This window comes from Phocoena sinus, chromosome 13 (assembly GCF_008692025.1).
Source record: "Phocoena sinus isolate mPhoSin1 chromosome 13, mPhoSin1.pri, whole genome shotgun sequence".
Classification (NCBI taxonomy): domain Eukaryota; kingdom Metazoa; phylum Chordata; class Mammalia; order Artiodactyla; family Phocoenidae; genus Phocoena; species Phocoena sinus.
Window position 1 is genome coordinate 46,479,814 of NC_045775.1, and position 18,267 is coordinate 46,498,080.

The 18,267-nt window shown below is 40.1% G+C and overlaps 1 protein-coding gene across 4 annotated transcripts in view; it reads right to left on the reverse strand.

Moving 5' to 3' along the window:
- CLHC1 (clathrin heavy chain linker domain containing 1) overlaps positions 1-18,267 on the reverse strand; it is a 44,533-nt gene that overhangs the window by 9,284 nt on the left and 16,982 nt on the right. For all 4 annotated transcript variants that reach the window (XM_032652600.1, XM_032652598.1, XM_032652601.1 and 1 more), the window contains 2 exons: positions 10,413-10,519; positions 5,090-5,264 (listed from right to left, as the gene is read on the reverse strand). In XM_032652600.1, the coding sequence (XP_032508491.1) occupies positions 5,090-5,264; positions 10,413-10,519 (282 nt within the window). The remainder of the gene's footprint in view (positions 1-5,089; positions 5,265-10,412; positions 10,520-18,267) is intronic.

Genomic DNA, 18,267 nt, shown 5'->3' on the forward strand with positions numbered 1-18,267 from the left:
TAATACCAAAATATAAGTTTTGGTAGTTAAAGTCACAACGTTTCCTGAGACTGAACAAGTCATTATTTCAGTTGTTGTAGTGACTGCATTACTGGAGCAACATGAAAATACCAGTATCTTAGTATTTATTTCTTATTAATACCATTATTTCATTATTTTCAGTGGTCACCCTCACGATGCTGTTCCAGCTGAGAGAAGGCCAGAGTTGAGACTAAGGTTGCTCTGCCTTCGTTTGTCACTTTCCAAAAGGATGATCAGAAGCAAAGAGTATGATTAAAAAGAAAATTATCCAAAAGGAGGAGGAGGATCAAGCCCCAAAATGGAATTGGCCCCAAAAGAAAAGCAGGCAGTGGGGGGTGGGGGGGTGGGGGGGGTGGGGGGTGGGGGTGTATGTGTGACGGGGGTCAGGGGGTGAGAAAAACAAGGATTCTAGCCTTGGGGTAAAAGAGGTAGCAGTCAGACACCCAAAACAAGGTTTTGCCTTGTTTTCAGTCTGTAGCACATTTTCAGTAGTAGTCATCCAATAATTTTTTTGAAAAAGGCCAGAATTTTGTTTTTATGAGTTCCTAATGGAGACCTGAAATGTATGAATAGGTATAATCCATAGTTATCCAAAGCCTTCTGATTTTAGTGCATAGTTTTTTACCACACAGTTCCATCAAAGCTTAAGAAAAAATAAAAATGCTACCACAAGATTCAAATCTAATATTTTAAAATTAATCACTACCAATATGGTATGGAGTAAAGTTGTAATGATTTTTATAGTGTCTAAGGTATCTAAATAGAAGAAACCCAAAACATGGAAAATCCAAACAATATTAATTAGCTCATGAATGCTCTAGAGTTGAGTGGGTTAAATAAAATTGCCCTATTTAGAATAAAGACATTTCTGCTAAATGGTATGTCCAGAAAAATACAGAAATACAAATATGAATAATTCAGGAAAAATGTAGCGGTATTTTCCCACTTTATGCACTCAGGGAAATGCATAAGAGTTTAAATTCTTACAACTAAGAGGTAGAATGGGCCAAGTATATGTAAGGAAATTAATCTTGTCTGAAGTGTCTTTGCACTAGATAACAGGTGTTAGTAATGAACATGCACTTTCTGATGCTGTCCTCATGCCTGCACCATTTCCAGGGCTCCCTGACAAGTACTTTTTGTGGAGAGTGTAGAAGTGTGACCAGGCACAGAAAGAAAGGAGGAGGCAAAGGCTGAAAAGAGGGGTACACATATGAAGAAGTTTCCTAAAACAGGAATTACGTGAACATAATTATTATTATGTGAATAATTAATTACTGTGTGAACAGTAAGTGAAGGCATAACAAGACAGGGTGAGAGAAAGCTACTTTGCGCTGGGAAACAATAGTGAGATCAATCCAGGGCAGTTTTATGACTATCCAGAGTTGTGCAGGGAAATGATGAATTTGAAATGGGTAGCAGTAGGTAGTAGTATGCAAACTTGCCATTTTTGTTTGGGACATTTCTAAGTCATGGATTTGTTATTTAGGGAGTGCTTACATTTGTCCATCTACTCCCTTATGATACAATTCTTAAAGATGAGAAGTGTACCTAGTCTCTAATATGTATTCTATGTCCCTATGCATTTAGAGCCAAGAAAGCATAGCCCTTAGGCTGCAAAACAAGAAGGCCATGGCTACTAGAGAGAAGACAGGGAGGTCTTTCGTCACTCTGCCTTCCAATACTCACAGCCCAACTCATGCCCACATAGACCCAGGAAAAGGAGCTGTTATCTATTTCCAGACTGATCTTCATAAGCTGGTAGACACAGTTTGGTGCCTACTCAGGTCCCCTTTACTGTGCCAGTGCCCCTTCTCCAGCTGATTATTGACAGCTCATAGCTGCCCCTCCTCCAAAGAATTGCCCTCAGCTGACTGGAGCCACCTCACCTAGAAAGTTATGCCTATCTTTCAACCCCTTAGTAATCTAGAGCTGACGACTGACTAGTAAGGGATACAAAAAGCCAGTCCCATAAACAAGCGGTAACAACTTTGCGGTACGGCTTATGCTCCACAGCTCTCTCTTTATAATACTAATACTAGACTTCACCTGAGTTCACATCCTTGCTTGGCTCTTTCCCTATCCTGTCTCACTCCTTCCCTTATAAAATTTCCCAAGCAGTAAATGACATCAGCTAAATCCAGGTATCATACTCTCTTCAAGGGCATAGGGAGCCTGAGTGCCAAAAATATTCCCCTTTGCCCCATTATTTAGCAATAGTCCTGCCTTCTCATGATAAAGTCAATCAGGACTTCCAGACTCACAGAGCCTAAAGTTGCAGGCATAGGAAGCACAAACTCCCTGTGCTGATGGTTCATTCTAAGTGTCAACTTGATGTTGTTGGTCAAATATTATTTTGGGTGTGTCTGTGAGAATGTATTTGAAGAGAGTAACATTTTAACTGACAGGCTGAGCAAAGCAGATTGCTCTCCTGAATGTGGGTGGCCCTCATCCAATCGGTTAAAGGCCTGAATGGTACAAAAAGGATGACTCTTCCTCAAGAAAGAGGGAACTCCTCCTGCCTGACTACTTAGCTGGGACATCAGTCTTTCCTGCCTTTGGGTCTCAAGGCTGCCGGCTTTCGGACTGGAAGTTACAGCATTGACTCTCTTGAGTCTCTGGATTGCTGATTGCAGATCTTGGGACTTCTCAGCCTCCATAATCATATGAGCCAATTTTTCATTTATATATATTTTTTCTGTTTCTCTGGAGAATCCTGACTAACACACTCTCCAAGCAGGCTCCTGGGAATAATAGTTGAGCAGGGCCACTCTTCATTTCCCAGACCCAAGTATTCTACCTATTGGGAATACAGCACTATATAATTATCATTGGTTTAAGGAGTACATGTCTTCCTAAAGGATGTTCCTCTGTCTTCAAAAGATGAAGTGACAAGTTGGCATCACTTGGACACCATCTGAACCTTCCATGAACCAAGTTTGGGTTTTTTTTTTCTTCTCCTGTCTGTTGGTCTTTGGTAACCCCACCCTTGCATGAGCCCACAGGTGTGAGCTGTGGAAGTAGTGTCCATCAGGCAATGGTAGTTGACATGGAGTCTGGGCCACTTATTCATGAAGCTTACTTGTCTGGGTAGTCCCAAGACAACTGAACACTGTTAGTGGGTAAATCAGTAACTATGGTTTATAAATGGGAAAAGAATTTGGGGACTTCCATGGCAGTACAGTAGTTAAGACTCTGTGCTTCCACTGCAGGGGGCACAGGTTCAATCCCTGTTCAAGGATCTAAGATCCAGCATGCCATGCAGCATGGCCAAAAAAAACAAAAAAGAATTTCGAAAAGAATAGATATGTGTGTATATGTATACCTGAATCACTTTGCTGTACACCTGAAACTAATACAACATTGTTAATCAACTATACTCCAACATAAAATCAAAATCAAGAAAAAAAGAAAAGATGGTTTGATAAAGGCATGGTAACCACAGTCATTCTACCAGACAAGCCATCAAGACCAAAACTGTAAGTAAGAAGAATCTGTAATGAGTTATAGAGAAAGATAATGAGTACTAATTAATATGTATGAATCTCAAAATAAATGGAAGTGAAAGAAGCCAGACCAAGGAGAGAAAAGAATATACAATGTGTGATTCCATATATATAAAATTCTAGAAAAAGGAAATGAATCTAGAATAACATGAAGTAGATCAGTGGTTATTGAGAGGTTGTGGAATGAAGGAGGAGGCATTACAAAGGGACATAAGGAAACATTTGAGGGTCATGGATATGTTTATTATCTGATTGTGGTGATGATTTCATGGATATATATATATATGTCAAAACTTAAATTGTACACCTTAAATATGTGCAGTCTACTGTGTATCAATTGTGTCTTCATAATGCTGTTTTTAAAAAACTCATCAAATTGTACATTTTAAACATGTATAGGTTATTCTATGTAAATTATATCTCAATAAAGTTGTAAAAAAACCAAATTACAGCCCTAGGACCTAGCAACAAGGGCTATAGTTCCTCCCGCTAACCCTCCTCTTATAAGTTTCCCCAAGAATTGACCACAAAATCCTAGAGAAGATATGCCTGGATGGAGTGAACTTAATGTGAGAAGCATATAGATCTGTATTGTGCAAATGGTTGACTAAGGCAGATGCTGTTTTGGCGTCCTGCTCAAATCCTCCTTATTGGGCCAAAGTGCCCTTCCCCAGCTGCTCTGGGCGTTGGCTGCCAGTGGCTCACAGGTCCTTCCCTTCCATAGGGAATTGCCCTGGGCTAGTGGGAGCCACCATGCCCAGATTTACGTATTCCCATCTAGGCAGCCCACAGCCCTTGACTGACCGATGCAGAAGCAAGGAAGGCTGACCCCTTGCCTCAAGTGAGAACAGCTCTGTGATGTGTTTTATGCTTCAGAGCCAACCCGCTATAAATAAGGCCAAGGTTAGAACTTGCCTGAGGTCACGTCCTTGCTTGGCTCTTTCCCCTTCCCTGTTCTGTTTCACTCAGTCCCTTATAGGTTTTTCTTGAGAAGCCCTCCTTCTATCAACCATGTACACCCAAATTCCTGTTTCAGGCTTTGGTTCCAGGGAATCCAATCTAAGGGAACTCTGGTACAAATCTGCCAATTTGTCCCGAGACTCAACTCCAAGAAGCCACCTCCTGCCTGTCCTTGCTGGTTTGTATGTTCTTTTAAATGCTACCTTGGGTCCATGTCCCTCCTGCTTACAAGTTTTCTCCTGTGTTTATCCTTTACATGTATCCACAGCCTGCCTGAAAACAGGTTCCTGCCTTATCCCTCTGAGCAGCACGATACTGATCAATCCTTTTCTATCCTTACCTATCAACTTCCATGCACCATTAAGTGGTCATGAAACATCTTGTCAGCTGCCGTAAGTCAACTCCTGATGTGGGCTCATTGTGACTAGGCTCTATTACTCCATCCATGAATGCTTAGTAAATACTTTGTGACTGATTAGTTGCAATAGAGATTTGAAATAAATGCTCAAATAATGTACTGATAAGAAAACTATTAAAATTTGAGAACAAAAAACTTTATTAAGCAAATTTCAAAATTAAGTTAAAAGTTTAACTTTGCTTACCTTTCCTGGGTGACCCAATTGATAACTAAATCTAAACGTTTTTCAGATAATCCACATTTGATTCCTTCCAGGGTTAGTTCTGCATCAACAGGATGTTTAAAAGCATGACTTATGCTAAAGATAGCCTCAAAAAATAAGAGTAATGGGAAAGGCTTTCCTCTAGTTTTTCCAACAGCTACAAAGAGAAGAAAAGTTTTTGAGTCAAATACTTTTAAGTAATAATAGTTTGCTTTTCCTTACTTCATATTCATATTTTCATCTCATTGCATTTTCTAAAAATTTTAATCTAAAATTACATATTTATAATCTTTAAGTAATGCTTGTGGATTAAACTTTATATTTTGGATAATGACTAAATATCATATGCTATGTGAAAACCTAGGCAGAGGTTGGAGTGATGGGTCTACAAGCCAAGGAACGCCGAAGATTGCTGACAGCTATCTAGAAGCTAGGAGAGCAGCATGAAATGGGAATCTACTTCAGAGCCTCCAGAAAGAAGTTTAAAAAGCTATAAAATGGGAATTCCCTGGCAGTCCAGTGGTTAGGACTCAGTGCTTTCACTGGCATGGGCCTGGGTTCAATTCCTGGTCAGGGAACTAAGATCCTGCAAGCTGCATGGTACAGCCAAAAAAAAATTATTTTTATTTAAAATTTTTAAAAAGCTGAAAGAATATACTACCAGCAGACCTGTACTATAAGAAAGGTTAAAGGTAGTCCTTCAAGCAGAAGGAAAATGACACAAGACAGAAAAACAATCTACACAAAGAAATAAAGACCAGAAATGGTAAATGCTATGAATATAAGCATTTAGAAGTAAAGTTGATCCCTGAACAACGCAGGGGTTAGGGGCGCCGACCTCCACTCAGTCAAAAATCCATGAATAGGTGTATCCACATGGATCCTCCATATCCACAGTTCCACAACCACAGATTAAACCAATGATGGGTCATTTATTACTATAACAAGTATTTATTGAAAAAAATCCACCTATAAGTGGACCTGTGCAGTTAAAATTCATGTTGTTCAAGGATCAAACTGTATACTGTTTCTAATTTTTTTTTTTTTTTTGCGGTACTCGGGCCTCTCACTGCTGTGGCCTCTCCCGTTGCGGAGCACAGGCTCTGGAAGCGCAGGCTCAGTGGCCACGGCTCATGGGCCCAGCCACTCCACGGCATGTGGGATCTTCCCGGACCGGGGCACGAACCCATGTCCCCTGCATCGGCAGGCGGACTCTCAACCACTGCACCACCAGGGAATGCGTGAAGTAGTACATAATCACCTGAGTGTAGAATGTGATAAGTTAAAGATATAACCCATAAAGCCTAAAGCAACAACCAAAATAAGACAACAAAGAGTTATAGGCTCAAAAATCAACAAAGGAGAAAAATGGAATCATAAATAAATTCAACTAATCCAAAAGAAGGTAGAAGAAGAGAAAAAAAATAACAGAGATGAGAAAAAACAGAAAACAAATAAAAGTCAACCATGTCAACAATCACATTAAATGTAAATGATCTGAACACCCCAATTAAAAGACAAATATTGTCAGACTGTATAAAAAAGCAGGATCCAAGTACATGTTGCCTAGAAGATACTGACTTTAAATACAAAGACACAAATTAAGTAGATTAAAGTAAAAGTATGGAAAAAAGATACACCATGCTAATACTAATCAAAAGAAAGATGGAATCACACTTCCAATTTCAAAACTTACTATAAAACTACAGTAATCAAGATAGTATGATTGCACAGGACGGACATCTAGAGCAACAGAATAGAATTAAGAGTCTAGAAAAAAACCTCAAACATTTATGGTTAATTGATTTCTTACAAAGGGGGGACAAAACCGTTTAATGGGTAAAGAAAAGTCTTTTCAACAAATGGTGCTAGGAAAACTGGATATCCACATGCAAAAGAATGAATTTGGACCCCTATCTCACACCAAACAAAAAAATTAACTCATAGTAGACCACAGACCTAAATGAATAAAACTATTAGAAGAAAACGTAGGATCTTAAGTTAGGCAAAGATTTCTTAGATACAAAACCAAAAGCACAGCCATTAAAAAAGATCAGTAAATGGGACTTCATCAAAATTAAAACCTTTTGCACCTCAAAAAACACCAAAAAGAGGGACTTCCCTGGCGGTCCAGCAGTTGGGACTTTGCCTTCCAGTGCAGGGGGGATAGGGGTTCGATCCCTGGTAAAGGAGCTAATATCCCACACACCTTGTGGCCAAAAAACCAAAACATAAAACAGAAGCAATATTGTAACAGATTCAATAAAGACTTTAAAAATGGTCCACATCAAAAAAAATTAAAAACAAACAAACAAACGAACAACAACAAAAAAAACCACCAACAAGAAAGCAAAAATGCAATCCACAGACTAGAAGAAAATATTTGCGTATCATCTATCTGATAAGGGATTTTTACCTGGAATTAAAAAGAGCACTTGCAACTCAATAATAAAAACACAAATAAAACAATTACCAAATGGGTAAAGAACAGACAATTCTCCAAAGAAGATAAAATGGCCAACAGGCACATGAAAAGATGCTCAACATTGTTAGTCATTCGGGATATGCAAATTAAAACCACAATGAGGAAAAAAAAAAAACGAGATACCACTTCACACAGATTAGAAAGGCTTTAATCAAAATGACACACCAAAAAAAAAAAAAAAAAAAAATGACAGACATTGGGCTTCCCTGGTGGCGCAGTGGTTGAGAGTCCTCCTGCCGATGCAGGGGACACAGGTTCGTGCCCCAGTCCGGGAAGATCCCACATGCCACGGAGCGGCTGGGCTCGTGAGCCATGGCTGCTGAGCCTGCGCGTCCGGAGCCTGTGCTCCGCAACAGGAGAGGCCACAACAGTGAGAGGCCCGCATACCGCAAAAAAAAAAAAAAAAAGACAGACATTACATGTACCAAAATGTTCACTGCAGCTCTATTTACAATAGCCCAGAGATGGAAGCAACCTAAGTGTCCATAATCGGATGAATGGATAAAGAAGATGTGGCACATATATACAATGGAATATTACTCAGCCATAAAAAGAAACGAAATTGAGCTATTTGTAATGAGGTGGATAGACCTAGAGTCTGTCATACAGAGTAAAGTAAGTCAGAAAGAGGAAGACAAATACCATATGCTAACACATATATATGGAATTTAAGGGAAAAAAATGTCATGAAGTACCTAGGGGTAAGACAGGAATAAAGACACAGACCTACTGGAGAACGGACTTGAGGATATGGGGAGGGAGAAGGGTGAGCTGTGACAAAGCAAGAGAGTGGCATGGACATATATACACTACCAAACGTAAAATACATAGCTAGTGGAAAGCAGCCGCATAGCACAAGTAGATCAGCTCGGTGCTTTGTGACCACCTAGAGGGGTGGGATAGGGAGGGTGGGAGGGAGGGAGATGCAAGAGGGAAGAGATATGGGAACATATGTATATGTATAACTGATTCACTTTGTTATAAAGCAGAAACTAACACATCATTGTAAAGCAATTATACTCCAATAAAGATGTAAAAAAAAAAAAAAACCAGACAGACATTACAAGTATTGGTAAGGATGTGGAGAAATGAGAACTCATACACTGGTGGTGGAAATGGAAAATAGTGCAAAGTTTAGCAGTTCCTCAAAGTATTAACACAGAGTTTCCATATAACACAGAAATTCTTATTTATTTATTTATTAGTTTGTTTGGCTGTGCCAGGTCTTAGCTGTGGCAGGCAGGACCTTTGTTGCCACACATGGGATCTTCATTGCAGCCTGTAGGACCTTTAGTTGCGGTACACAGAATCTTTAGTTGCAGCATGCAAACTCTTAGTTGCAGCATGTGGGATCTAGTTCCCTGACCAGGGTTCAAACCCAGGCCCCCTGTACTGGGAGCTCAGAGTCTTAGCCATTGGACCACCAGGGAAGTCCCTAACCCAGAAATTCTACTCCTAGGTATCTATCCAAGAAAAATAAAAACATATCCACGCAAAAACTTGTACAGAAACGCTCAGTTGCATTATTCATAATAACCAAAAAGTAGAAACAACTCAAATGACCATAAACAGATGAATGGATAAACAAAATACAGTACATCCATACAATGGAATATTATTTCACCATAAAAAGGAATGAACTACTGATACATACTATGGCATAAATGAACCTCAAAAACATTAAGCTAGGGCTTCCCTGGTGGCGCAGTCGTTGAGAGTCCGCCTGCCGATGCAGGGGACGCGGGTTCATGCCCCGGTCTGGGAAGATCCCACATGCCGCAGAGCGGCTGGGCCTGTGAGCCACGGCCACTGAGCCTGCGCGTCCGGAGCCTGTGCTCCGCAACGGGAGAGGCCACAACAGTGAGAGTGAGAGGCCCGCGTACTGCAAAAATAATAATAATAATAATAATTCAAACTGGATCATAGACCTAAATGTAAACCTAAAACTATAAAATCCTTAGGGAAAAAAAATAGGAGAAAAATCTGTGCAGATTAAGCACAGATTTCTTAGGTACGACACTAAAATCTCAATCCCTAAAAGAAAAAACTCATAAATTAGATTTCAACAAATTAAAGACTTCTACTCTTAGAAAGACACTGTTAAGAGAATGAAAAGACAAGCCACAAACTGGGAGAAAATATTTGCATCATATATCTGGTAAAGGATTTTTATTCATAGAATGGAACACTACTCAGCAAAAAAAAGAATAAATTATTGATAGATGCAATAACATGGATGAATTTCAAAATAATTAGGCTAAGCGCAAGAAATCAGTCAAAAAAGGATACCTACTATATGATTCTATTTATATAAAATTCTCGAAAATGCAAACTAATCTTTGGTGACTGAAAGCAGATTAGTAGTTGCCTGGGGACTTGAGGGAAGCTCTGGGAGGGAGACCAGTGGGAGGGGTGGGGAGTAGTGGGAGGGAGCGATCACTGGGGGAATGAGGGAACTTTTGGAGGATACATATGTCAAAACCTAACAAACTGTACATTTTATGTACAATTTAGTGTATGTATGTCAACTCACCACAACAAAGCTGTTTTTTAAAGGAAGTTGAGCAAATCTGACAAAATATTAACATTTAGTAAAACTTGAGAGCGAGTACATGGTTATTTATGTTTCTCACACTTTTCTGCATACTTAAAATATTTCATAATTTAATTTGGAAAACCTAATCAAACCCCTTAATGTTACAGGTAAGGAAACTGAGTAAATGGTAGATCTTGTTTCCCAGTTCAATACTCTTCCCATTCTATCAGGAAAAAAAAAGTATAATTAGCATACATATGTAAGGTTCAGAGAGAAATGCTTACCCTTAAATTTACTCACTGTTCCAATGTTTTGAAGAATTCTTCTAGGACTGTTTGCTGCAAAATAAACTGCCTTTTCATATTCTCCAAGTGAGATTAATTCATTGAACCTATAGCCAGTGCATTTCATTATATAGTAGTACACAAAAAAAGTAAAGAAAAGTGATTAGAAATGTCTAATACAGACTAAACATAGTAGCATAGTAATACAGAAAAGCACCTCTAATAAACTATAACTAGATTCATTCACTCTCTGAGATACTCTTTCACTTCCTTCCCTAATATTGTTTTTTGTAGCCTCAGAATAAGACTCACCTGCCAGGTGACGTGAACCTGATCCTGTACCTTACTCCTGTAGTGCTGAGAGCAAGCCATAGAAAGAGCAACTGAATTTATTCAGTTGAAAGAACTTCAACTGAATTTATAATGAGCTCAGATTTTTTTTCTCTCATATTATCTCTGGAAGAAAAGGGGAACCAGGGGAAAGAAGGGCAATCTGATTAAAGGCTCAGCCTAGGGGAAATATTAATTGCACACAAAGGCTGCCAAGTTGAAGATCAAGAAGTGTCCTTGGTATTCAGAAGCCTTAGTTGTTCGGCCATGAATCAGACTCCCAACTAAATGTGAGACTAATTCAAAGAAGAAAAGATAATAGTTCAGATACCTTAAGTTTCTACTCCTCTTCCTAGGGCAAAACATCTCCAACTCAGTCCTTGCAACTAAAACTATGGCGGGGGGAATCGGGAAGATGGCGGAAGAGTACGACGCGGAGATCACCTTCCTCCCCACAGATACATCAGAAATACATCTACATGTGGAACAACTCCTACAGACCACCTACTGAATGCTGGCAAAAGACCTCAGACCTCCCAAAAGGCAAGAAACTCCCCACGTACCTGGGTAGGACAAAAGAAAAAAGAATAAACAGAGACAAAAGAATAGGGACGGGACCTGCACCAGCGGAAGGGAGCTGTGAAGGAGGAAAGGTTTCCACATACTAGGAAGCCCCTTCGCGGGCGGAGACTGCGGGTGGCAGAGGGGGTAAGCTTCGGAGCGGCGGAGGAGAGCACAGCAACAGGGAGGCAGAGGGCAAAGCGGAGAGATTCCTGCACAGAGGATCGGTGCCGACCAGCACTCACCAGCTCGAGAGGCTTGTCTGCTCACCCGCTGGGGCAGACGGGGCTGGGAGCTGAGGCTCGGGCTTCGGTCAGAGCGCAGGGAGAGGACTGGCGGCGTGAACACAGCCTAAAGGGGTTAGTGCGCCACGGCTAGCCGGGAGGGAGTCCGGGAAAAAGTCTGGACCTGCTGAAAAGGCAAGAGACTTTTTCTTCCCTCTGTTTCCTGGTACGCGAGGAGAGGGGATTAAGAGCGCTGCGTAAAGGAGCTCCAGAGACAGGCGCGAGCCGGGGCTAACAGCGCGGACTCCAGAGACGGGCATGAGACGCTAAGGCTGCTGCTGCCGCCACCAAGAAGCCTGTGTGCAAGCACAGGTCACTATAGACACCCCCCTTCCGGGGAGCCTGTGCAGCCCGCCACTGCCAGGGTCCTGGGATCCAGGGACAACTTCCCCGGGAGAATGCACGGCGCGCCTCAGGCTGGTGCAACGTCAGGGTCGCCCGGCATCCGCACCCCTCCTTACCCCCGGCCTGAGTGAGCCAGAGCCCCAAAGTCAGCTGCTCCTTTAACCCCATCCTGTCTGAGCGAAGAACAGACACCCTCAGGCAACCTACACGCAGAGGCGGGGCCAAATCCAAAGCTAGGCCCCGGGAGCTGTGCGAACAAAGAAGAGAAAGGGAAATCTCTCACAGTAGCCTCAGGAGCAGCGGATTAAATCTCCACAATCAACTTGATGTATGCTGCATCTCTGGAATACCTGAATAGACAATGAATCATACCAAATTGAGGAGGTGGACTTTGGGAGCAGCGATATATATATAAATACATATATATATTTTTTTTCTCCTTTTTCTCTTTCTGAGTGTGTATGTGTATGCTTCTGTGTGTGATTTTGTCTGTATAGCTTTGCTTTTACCATTTGTCCTAGTGTTCTGCCTGTCCATTTTTTTCTTTTTAAAAATATTTTTTTCTTAATAATTATTTTTCATTTTAATAACTTTATTTTATCTCACTTTATTTTATTTTATCTTCTTTCCTTCCTTCTTCCTTCCTCCTCCCTCCCTCCCTCCTTTCTTTCTTTCTTTCCTCCTCCCTCCCTCTCTCCCTCCCTCCCTCCCTCTCTCTTTTCTTCCTTCCTTGCTTCTCTTTCTTTCTTTTTCTTCCTTGCTTCCTTCCTTCCTTCCTTCCTTCCTTCCTTCCTCCCTCCCTTCCTTCCTTCCTTCCTTTCTTTCTTTCTTTCTTCTCCCTTTTATTCTAAGCCGTGTGGATGAAAGGCTCTTGGTGCTGCAGCCAGGAGTCAGTGCTGTGCCTCTGAGATGGGAGAGCCAACTTCAGGACACTAGTCCACAAGAGACCTCCCAGCTCCACATAATATCAAATGGCAAAAATCTCCCAGAGATCGCCATCTCAACACCAGCACCCAGCTTCACTCAATGACCAGCAAGCTACAGTGCTGGACACCCTATGCCAAACAACTAGCAAGACAGGAACACAACCCCACCCATTAGCAGAGAGGCTGCCTAAAATCATAATAAGTCCACAGGACCCCAAAACACACCACCAGACGTGGACCTGCCCACCAGAAAGACAAGATCCAGCCTCATCCACCAGAACACAGGCACTAGTCCCCTCCACTAGGAAGCCTCCACAACCCACTGAACCAACCTTAGTCACTGGGGACAGACACCAAAAACAATGGGAACTACGAACCTGCAGCCTGCAAAAAGGAGACCCCAAACACAGTAAGATAAGCAAAATGAGAAAACAGAAAAACACACAGCAGATGAAGGAGCAAGATACAAACCCACCAGACCTAACAAATGAAGATGAAATAGGCAGTCTACCTGCAAAAGAATTCAGAATAATGATAGTAAAGTTGATCCAAAATCTTGGAAATAGAATAGACAAAATGCAAGAAACATTTAACAAGGACCTAGAAGAACTAAAGATGAAACAAGCAATGATGAACAACACAATAAATGAAATTAAAAATACACTAGATGGGATCAATAGCAGAATAATGGAGGCAGAAGAACAGATAAGTGACCTGGAAGATAAAACAGTGGAAATAACTACTGCAGAGCAGAATAAAGAAAAAAGAATGAAAAGAACTGAGGACAGTCTCAGAGACCTCTGGGACAACATTAAATGCGCCAACATTCGAATTATAGGGGTTCCAGAAGAAGAAGAGAAAAAGAAAGGGACTGAGAAAATATTTGAAGAGATTGTAGTTGAAAACTTCCCTAATATGGGAAAGGAAATAGTTAATCAAGTCCAGGAAGCACAGAGAGTCCCATACAGGATAAATCCAAGGAGAAACACGCCAAGACACATATTAATCAAACTGTCAAAAATTAAATACAAAGAAAACATATTAAAAGCAGCAAGGGAAAAACAACAAATAACACACAAGGGAATGCCCATAAGGTTAACAGCTGATCTTTCAGCGGAAACTCTGCAAGCCAGAAGGGACTGGCAGGACATATTTAAAGTGATGAAGGAGAAAAACCTGCAACCAAGATTACTCTACCCAGCAAGGATCTCATTCAGATTTGATGGAGCAATTAAAACCTTTACAGACAAGCAAAAGCTAAGAGAGTTCAGCACCACCAAACCAGCTTTACAACAACTGCTAAAGGAACTTCTCCAGGCAAGAAACACAAGAGAAGGAAAAGACCTACAATAACGAACCCAAAACAATTAAGAAAATCGGAATAGGAACATACATATTGGTAATTATCTTAAATGTAAATGGATTAAATGCTCCCACTAAAAGACACAGACTGGCTGAATGGATACAAAAACAAGACCCATCTATATGCTGTCTACAAGAGACCCACTTCAGACCTAGAGACACATACAGACTGAAAGTAAGGGGATGGAAAAAGATATTACATGCAAATGGAAACTAAAAGAAAGCTGGAGTAGCAATCCTCATATCAGAAAAAATAGACTTAAAAAAAAAGACTATTAGAAGAGACAAAGAAGGACACTACATAATGATCAAGGGATTGATCCAAGAAGAAGATATAACAATTGTAAATATTTATGCACCCAACACAGGAGCACCTCAATACATAAGGCAAATACTAACAGCCATAAAAGGGGAAATCGACAGTAACACATTCGTAGTAGGAAGACTATAACACCCCACTTTCACCAACGGACAGATCATCCAAAATGAAAATAAATAAGGAAACACAACCTTTAAATGACACATTAAACAAAATGGACTTAATTGATATTTATAGGACATTCCATCCAAAAACAACAGAATACACATTTTCCTCAAGTGCTCATGGAACATTCTCCAGCATAGATCATATCTTGGGTCACAAATCAATCCTTGGTAAATTTAAGAAAATTGGAATTGTATCAAGTATCTGTTCCAACCACAACGCTATAGGACCAGATATCAATTACAGGAAAAGATCTGTATAAAATACAGACACATGGAGGCTAAACAATACACTACTTAATAATGAAGTGATCACTGGAGAAATCAAAAAATACCTAGAAACAAATGACAATGGAGACACGATGACCCAAAATCTATGGGATGCAGCAAAAGCAGTTCTAAGAGGGAAGTTTATAGCAATACAATCCTACCTTAAGAAAGAGGAAACATCTTGAATAAACCACCTAACCTTGCACCTAAAGCAATTAGAGAAAGAAGAACAAAAAAACCCCAAAGTTAGCAGAAGGAAAGAAATCATAAAAATCAGATCAGAAATAAATGAAAAAGAAATGAAGGAAATGATAGCAAAGATCAACAAAACTAAAAGCTGGTTCTTTGAGAAAGTAAACAAAATTGATAAACCATTAGCCAGACTCACCAAGAAAAAAAGGGAGAAGACTCAAATCAATAGAATTAGAAATCAAAAAGCAGAAGTAACAACTGACACTGCAGAAATACAAAAGATCATGAGAGACTACTACAAGCAACTCTATGCCAATAATAGGACAACCTGGAAGAAATGGACAAATTCTTAGAAATGCACAACCTGCCAAGACTGAATCAGGAAGAAATAGAAAATATGAACAGACCAATCACAAGCACTGAAATTGAAACTGTGATTAAAAACCTTCCAACAAACAAAAGCCTAGGACCAGATGGCTTCACAGGCGAATTCTATCAAATATTTAGAGAAGAGCTAACACCTATCCTTCTCAAACTCTTCCAAAATATAGCAGAGGGAGGAACACTCCCAAACTCATTCTACGAGGCCACCATCACCCTGATACCAAAACCAGACAAGGATGTCACAAAGAAAGAAAACTACAGGCCAATATCACTGATGAACATAGATACAAAAATCCTCAACAAAATACTAGCAAACAGAATCCAACAGCACATTAAAAGGATCATACACCATGATCAAGTGGGGTTTATTCCAGGAATGCAAGGATTCTTCAATATACGCAAATCAATCAACATGATACACCATATTAACAAATTGAAGGGAAAAAACCATATGATCATCTCAATAGATGCAGAGAAAGCTTTTGACAAAATTCAACACCCATTTATGATAAAAACCCTGCAGAAAGTAGGCATGGAGGGAACTTTCCTCAACATAATAAAGGCCATATATGACAAACCCACAGCCAAAATCGTCCTCAATGGTGAAAAACTGAAAGCATTTCCACTAAGATCAGGAACAAGACAAGGTTGCCCACTCTCACCACTCTTATTCAACATAGTTTTGGAAGTGTTAGCCACAGCAATCAGAGAAGAAAAGGAAATAAAAGGAATCCAAATCGGAAAAGAAGAAGTAAAATTGTGACTGTTTGCAGAAGACATGATACTATACATAGAGAATCCTAAAGATGCTACCAGAAAACTACTAGAGCTAATCAATGAATTTGGTAAAGTAGCAGGATACAAAATTAATGCACAGAAATCTCTGGCATTCCTATACACTAATGATGAAAAATTTGAAAGTGAAATCAAGAAAACACTCCCATTTACCATTGCACCAAAGAGAATAAAATATCTAGGAATACACCTACCTAAGGAGAAAAAAGACCTGTATGCAGAAAATTATAAGACACTGATGAAAGAAATTAAAGATGATACAAATAGATGGAGAGATATACCATGTTCTTGGATTGGAAGAATCAACATTGTGAAAATGACTCTACTACCCAAAGCAATCTACAGATTCAATGCAATCCCTATCAAACTACCACTGGCATTTTTCACAGAACTCGAACAAAAAATTTCACAATTTGTATGGAAACACAAAAGACCCCGAATAGACAAAGCAATCTTGAGAAAGAAAAACGGAGCTGGAGGAATCAGGCTCCCTGACTTCAGACTATACTACAAAGCTACAGTAATCAAGACAGTATGGTACTGGCACAAAAACAGAAATATAGATCAATGGAACAGGATAGAAGGCCCAGAGATAAACCCACGCACATATGGTCACCTTATCTTTGATAAAGGAGGCAGGAATGTACGGTGGAGAAAAGATAGCCTCTTCAATAAGTGGTGCTGGGAAAACTGGTCAGGTACATGTAAAAGTATGAGATTAGATCACTCCCTAACACCATACACAAAAATAAGCTCAAAATGGATTAAAGACCTAAATGTAAGGACAGAAACTATCAAACTCTTAGAGGAAAATATAGGCAGAACACTCTATGACATAAATCACAGCAAGATCCTTTTTGACCCACCTCCTAGAGAAATGGAAATAAAAACAAAAATAAACAAATGGGACCTAATGAAACTTAAAAGCTTCTGCACAGCAAAGGAAACCATAAACAAGACCAAAAGACAACCCTCAGAATGGGAGAAAATATTTGCAAATGAAGCAACTGACAAAGGATTAATCTCCAAAATTTACAAGCAGCTCATGCAGCTCAATAAAAAAAAAAAAAAACAACCCAATCCAAGAATGGGCAGAAGACCTAAATAGACAGCTTTCCAAAGAAGATATACAGACTGCCAACAAACACATGAAAGAATGCTCAACATCATTAATCACTAGAAAAATGGAAATCAAAACTACAATGAGATATCATCTCACACCAGTCAGAATGGCCATCATCAAAAAATCTGGAAACAATAATGCTGGAGAGGGTGTGGAGAAAAGGGAACACTCTTGCACTGCTGGTGGGAATGTGAATTGGTACAGCCACTATGGAGAACAGTATGGAGGTTCCTTAAAAAACTACAAATAGAACCACCATATGACCAAGCAGTCCCACTACTGGGCATATACCCTGAGAAAACCATAATTCAAAAAGAGTCATGTCCCAAAATGTTCATTGCGGCTCTATTTACAATAGCCAGGAGATGGAAACAACCTAAGTGTCCATCATCGGATGAATGGATAAAGAAGATGTGGCACATATATACAATGGAATATTACTCAGCCATAAAAAGAAACATAATTGAGCTATTTGTATTGAGATGGATGGACCTAGAGTCTGTCATATAGAGTGAAGTAAGTCAGAAAGAGAAAGACAAATACCGTATGCTAACACATATATATGGAATCTAAGAAAAAAAAAAGTCATGAAGAACCTAGGGGTAAGACAGGAATAAAGACACAGACCTACTGGAGAACGGACTTGAGGATATGGGCAGGGGGAAGGGTGAGCTGTGACAAAGCAAGAGAGTGGCATGGACATACATACACTACCAAACGTAAAATATATAGCTAGTGGAAAGCAGCCGCATAGCACAAGGAGATCAGCTTGGTGCTTTGTGACCACCTAGAGGGGTGGG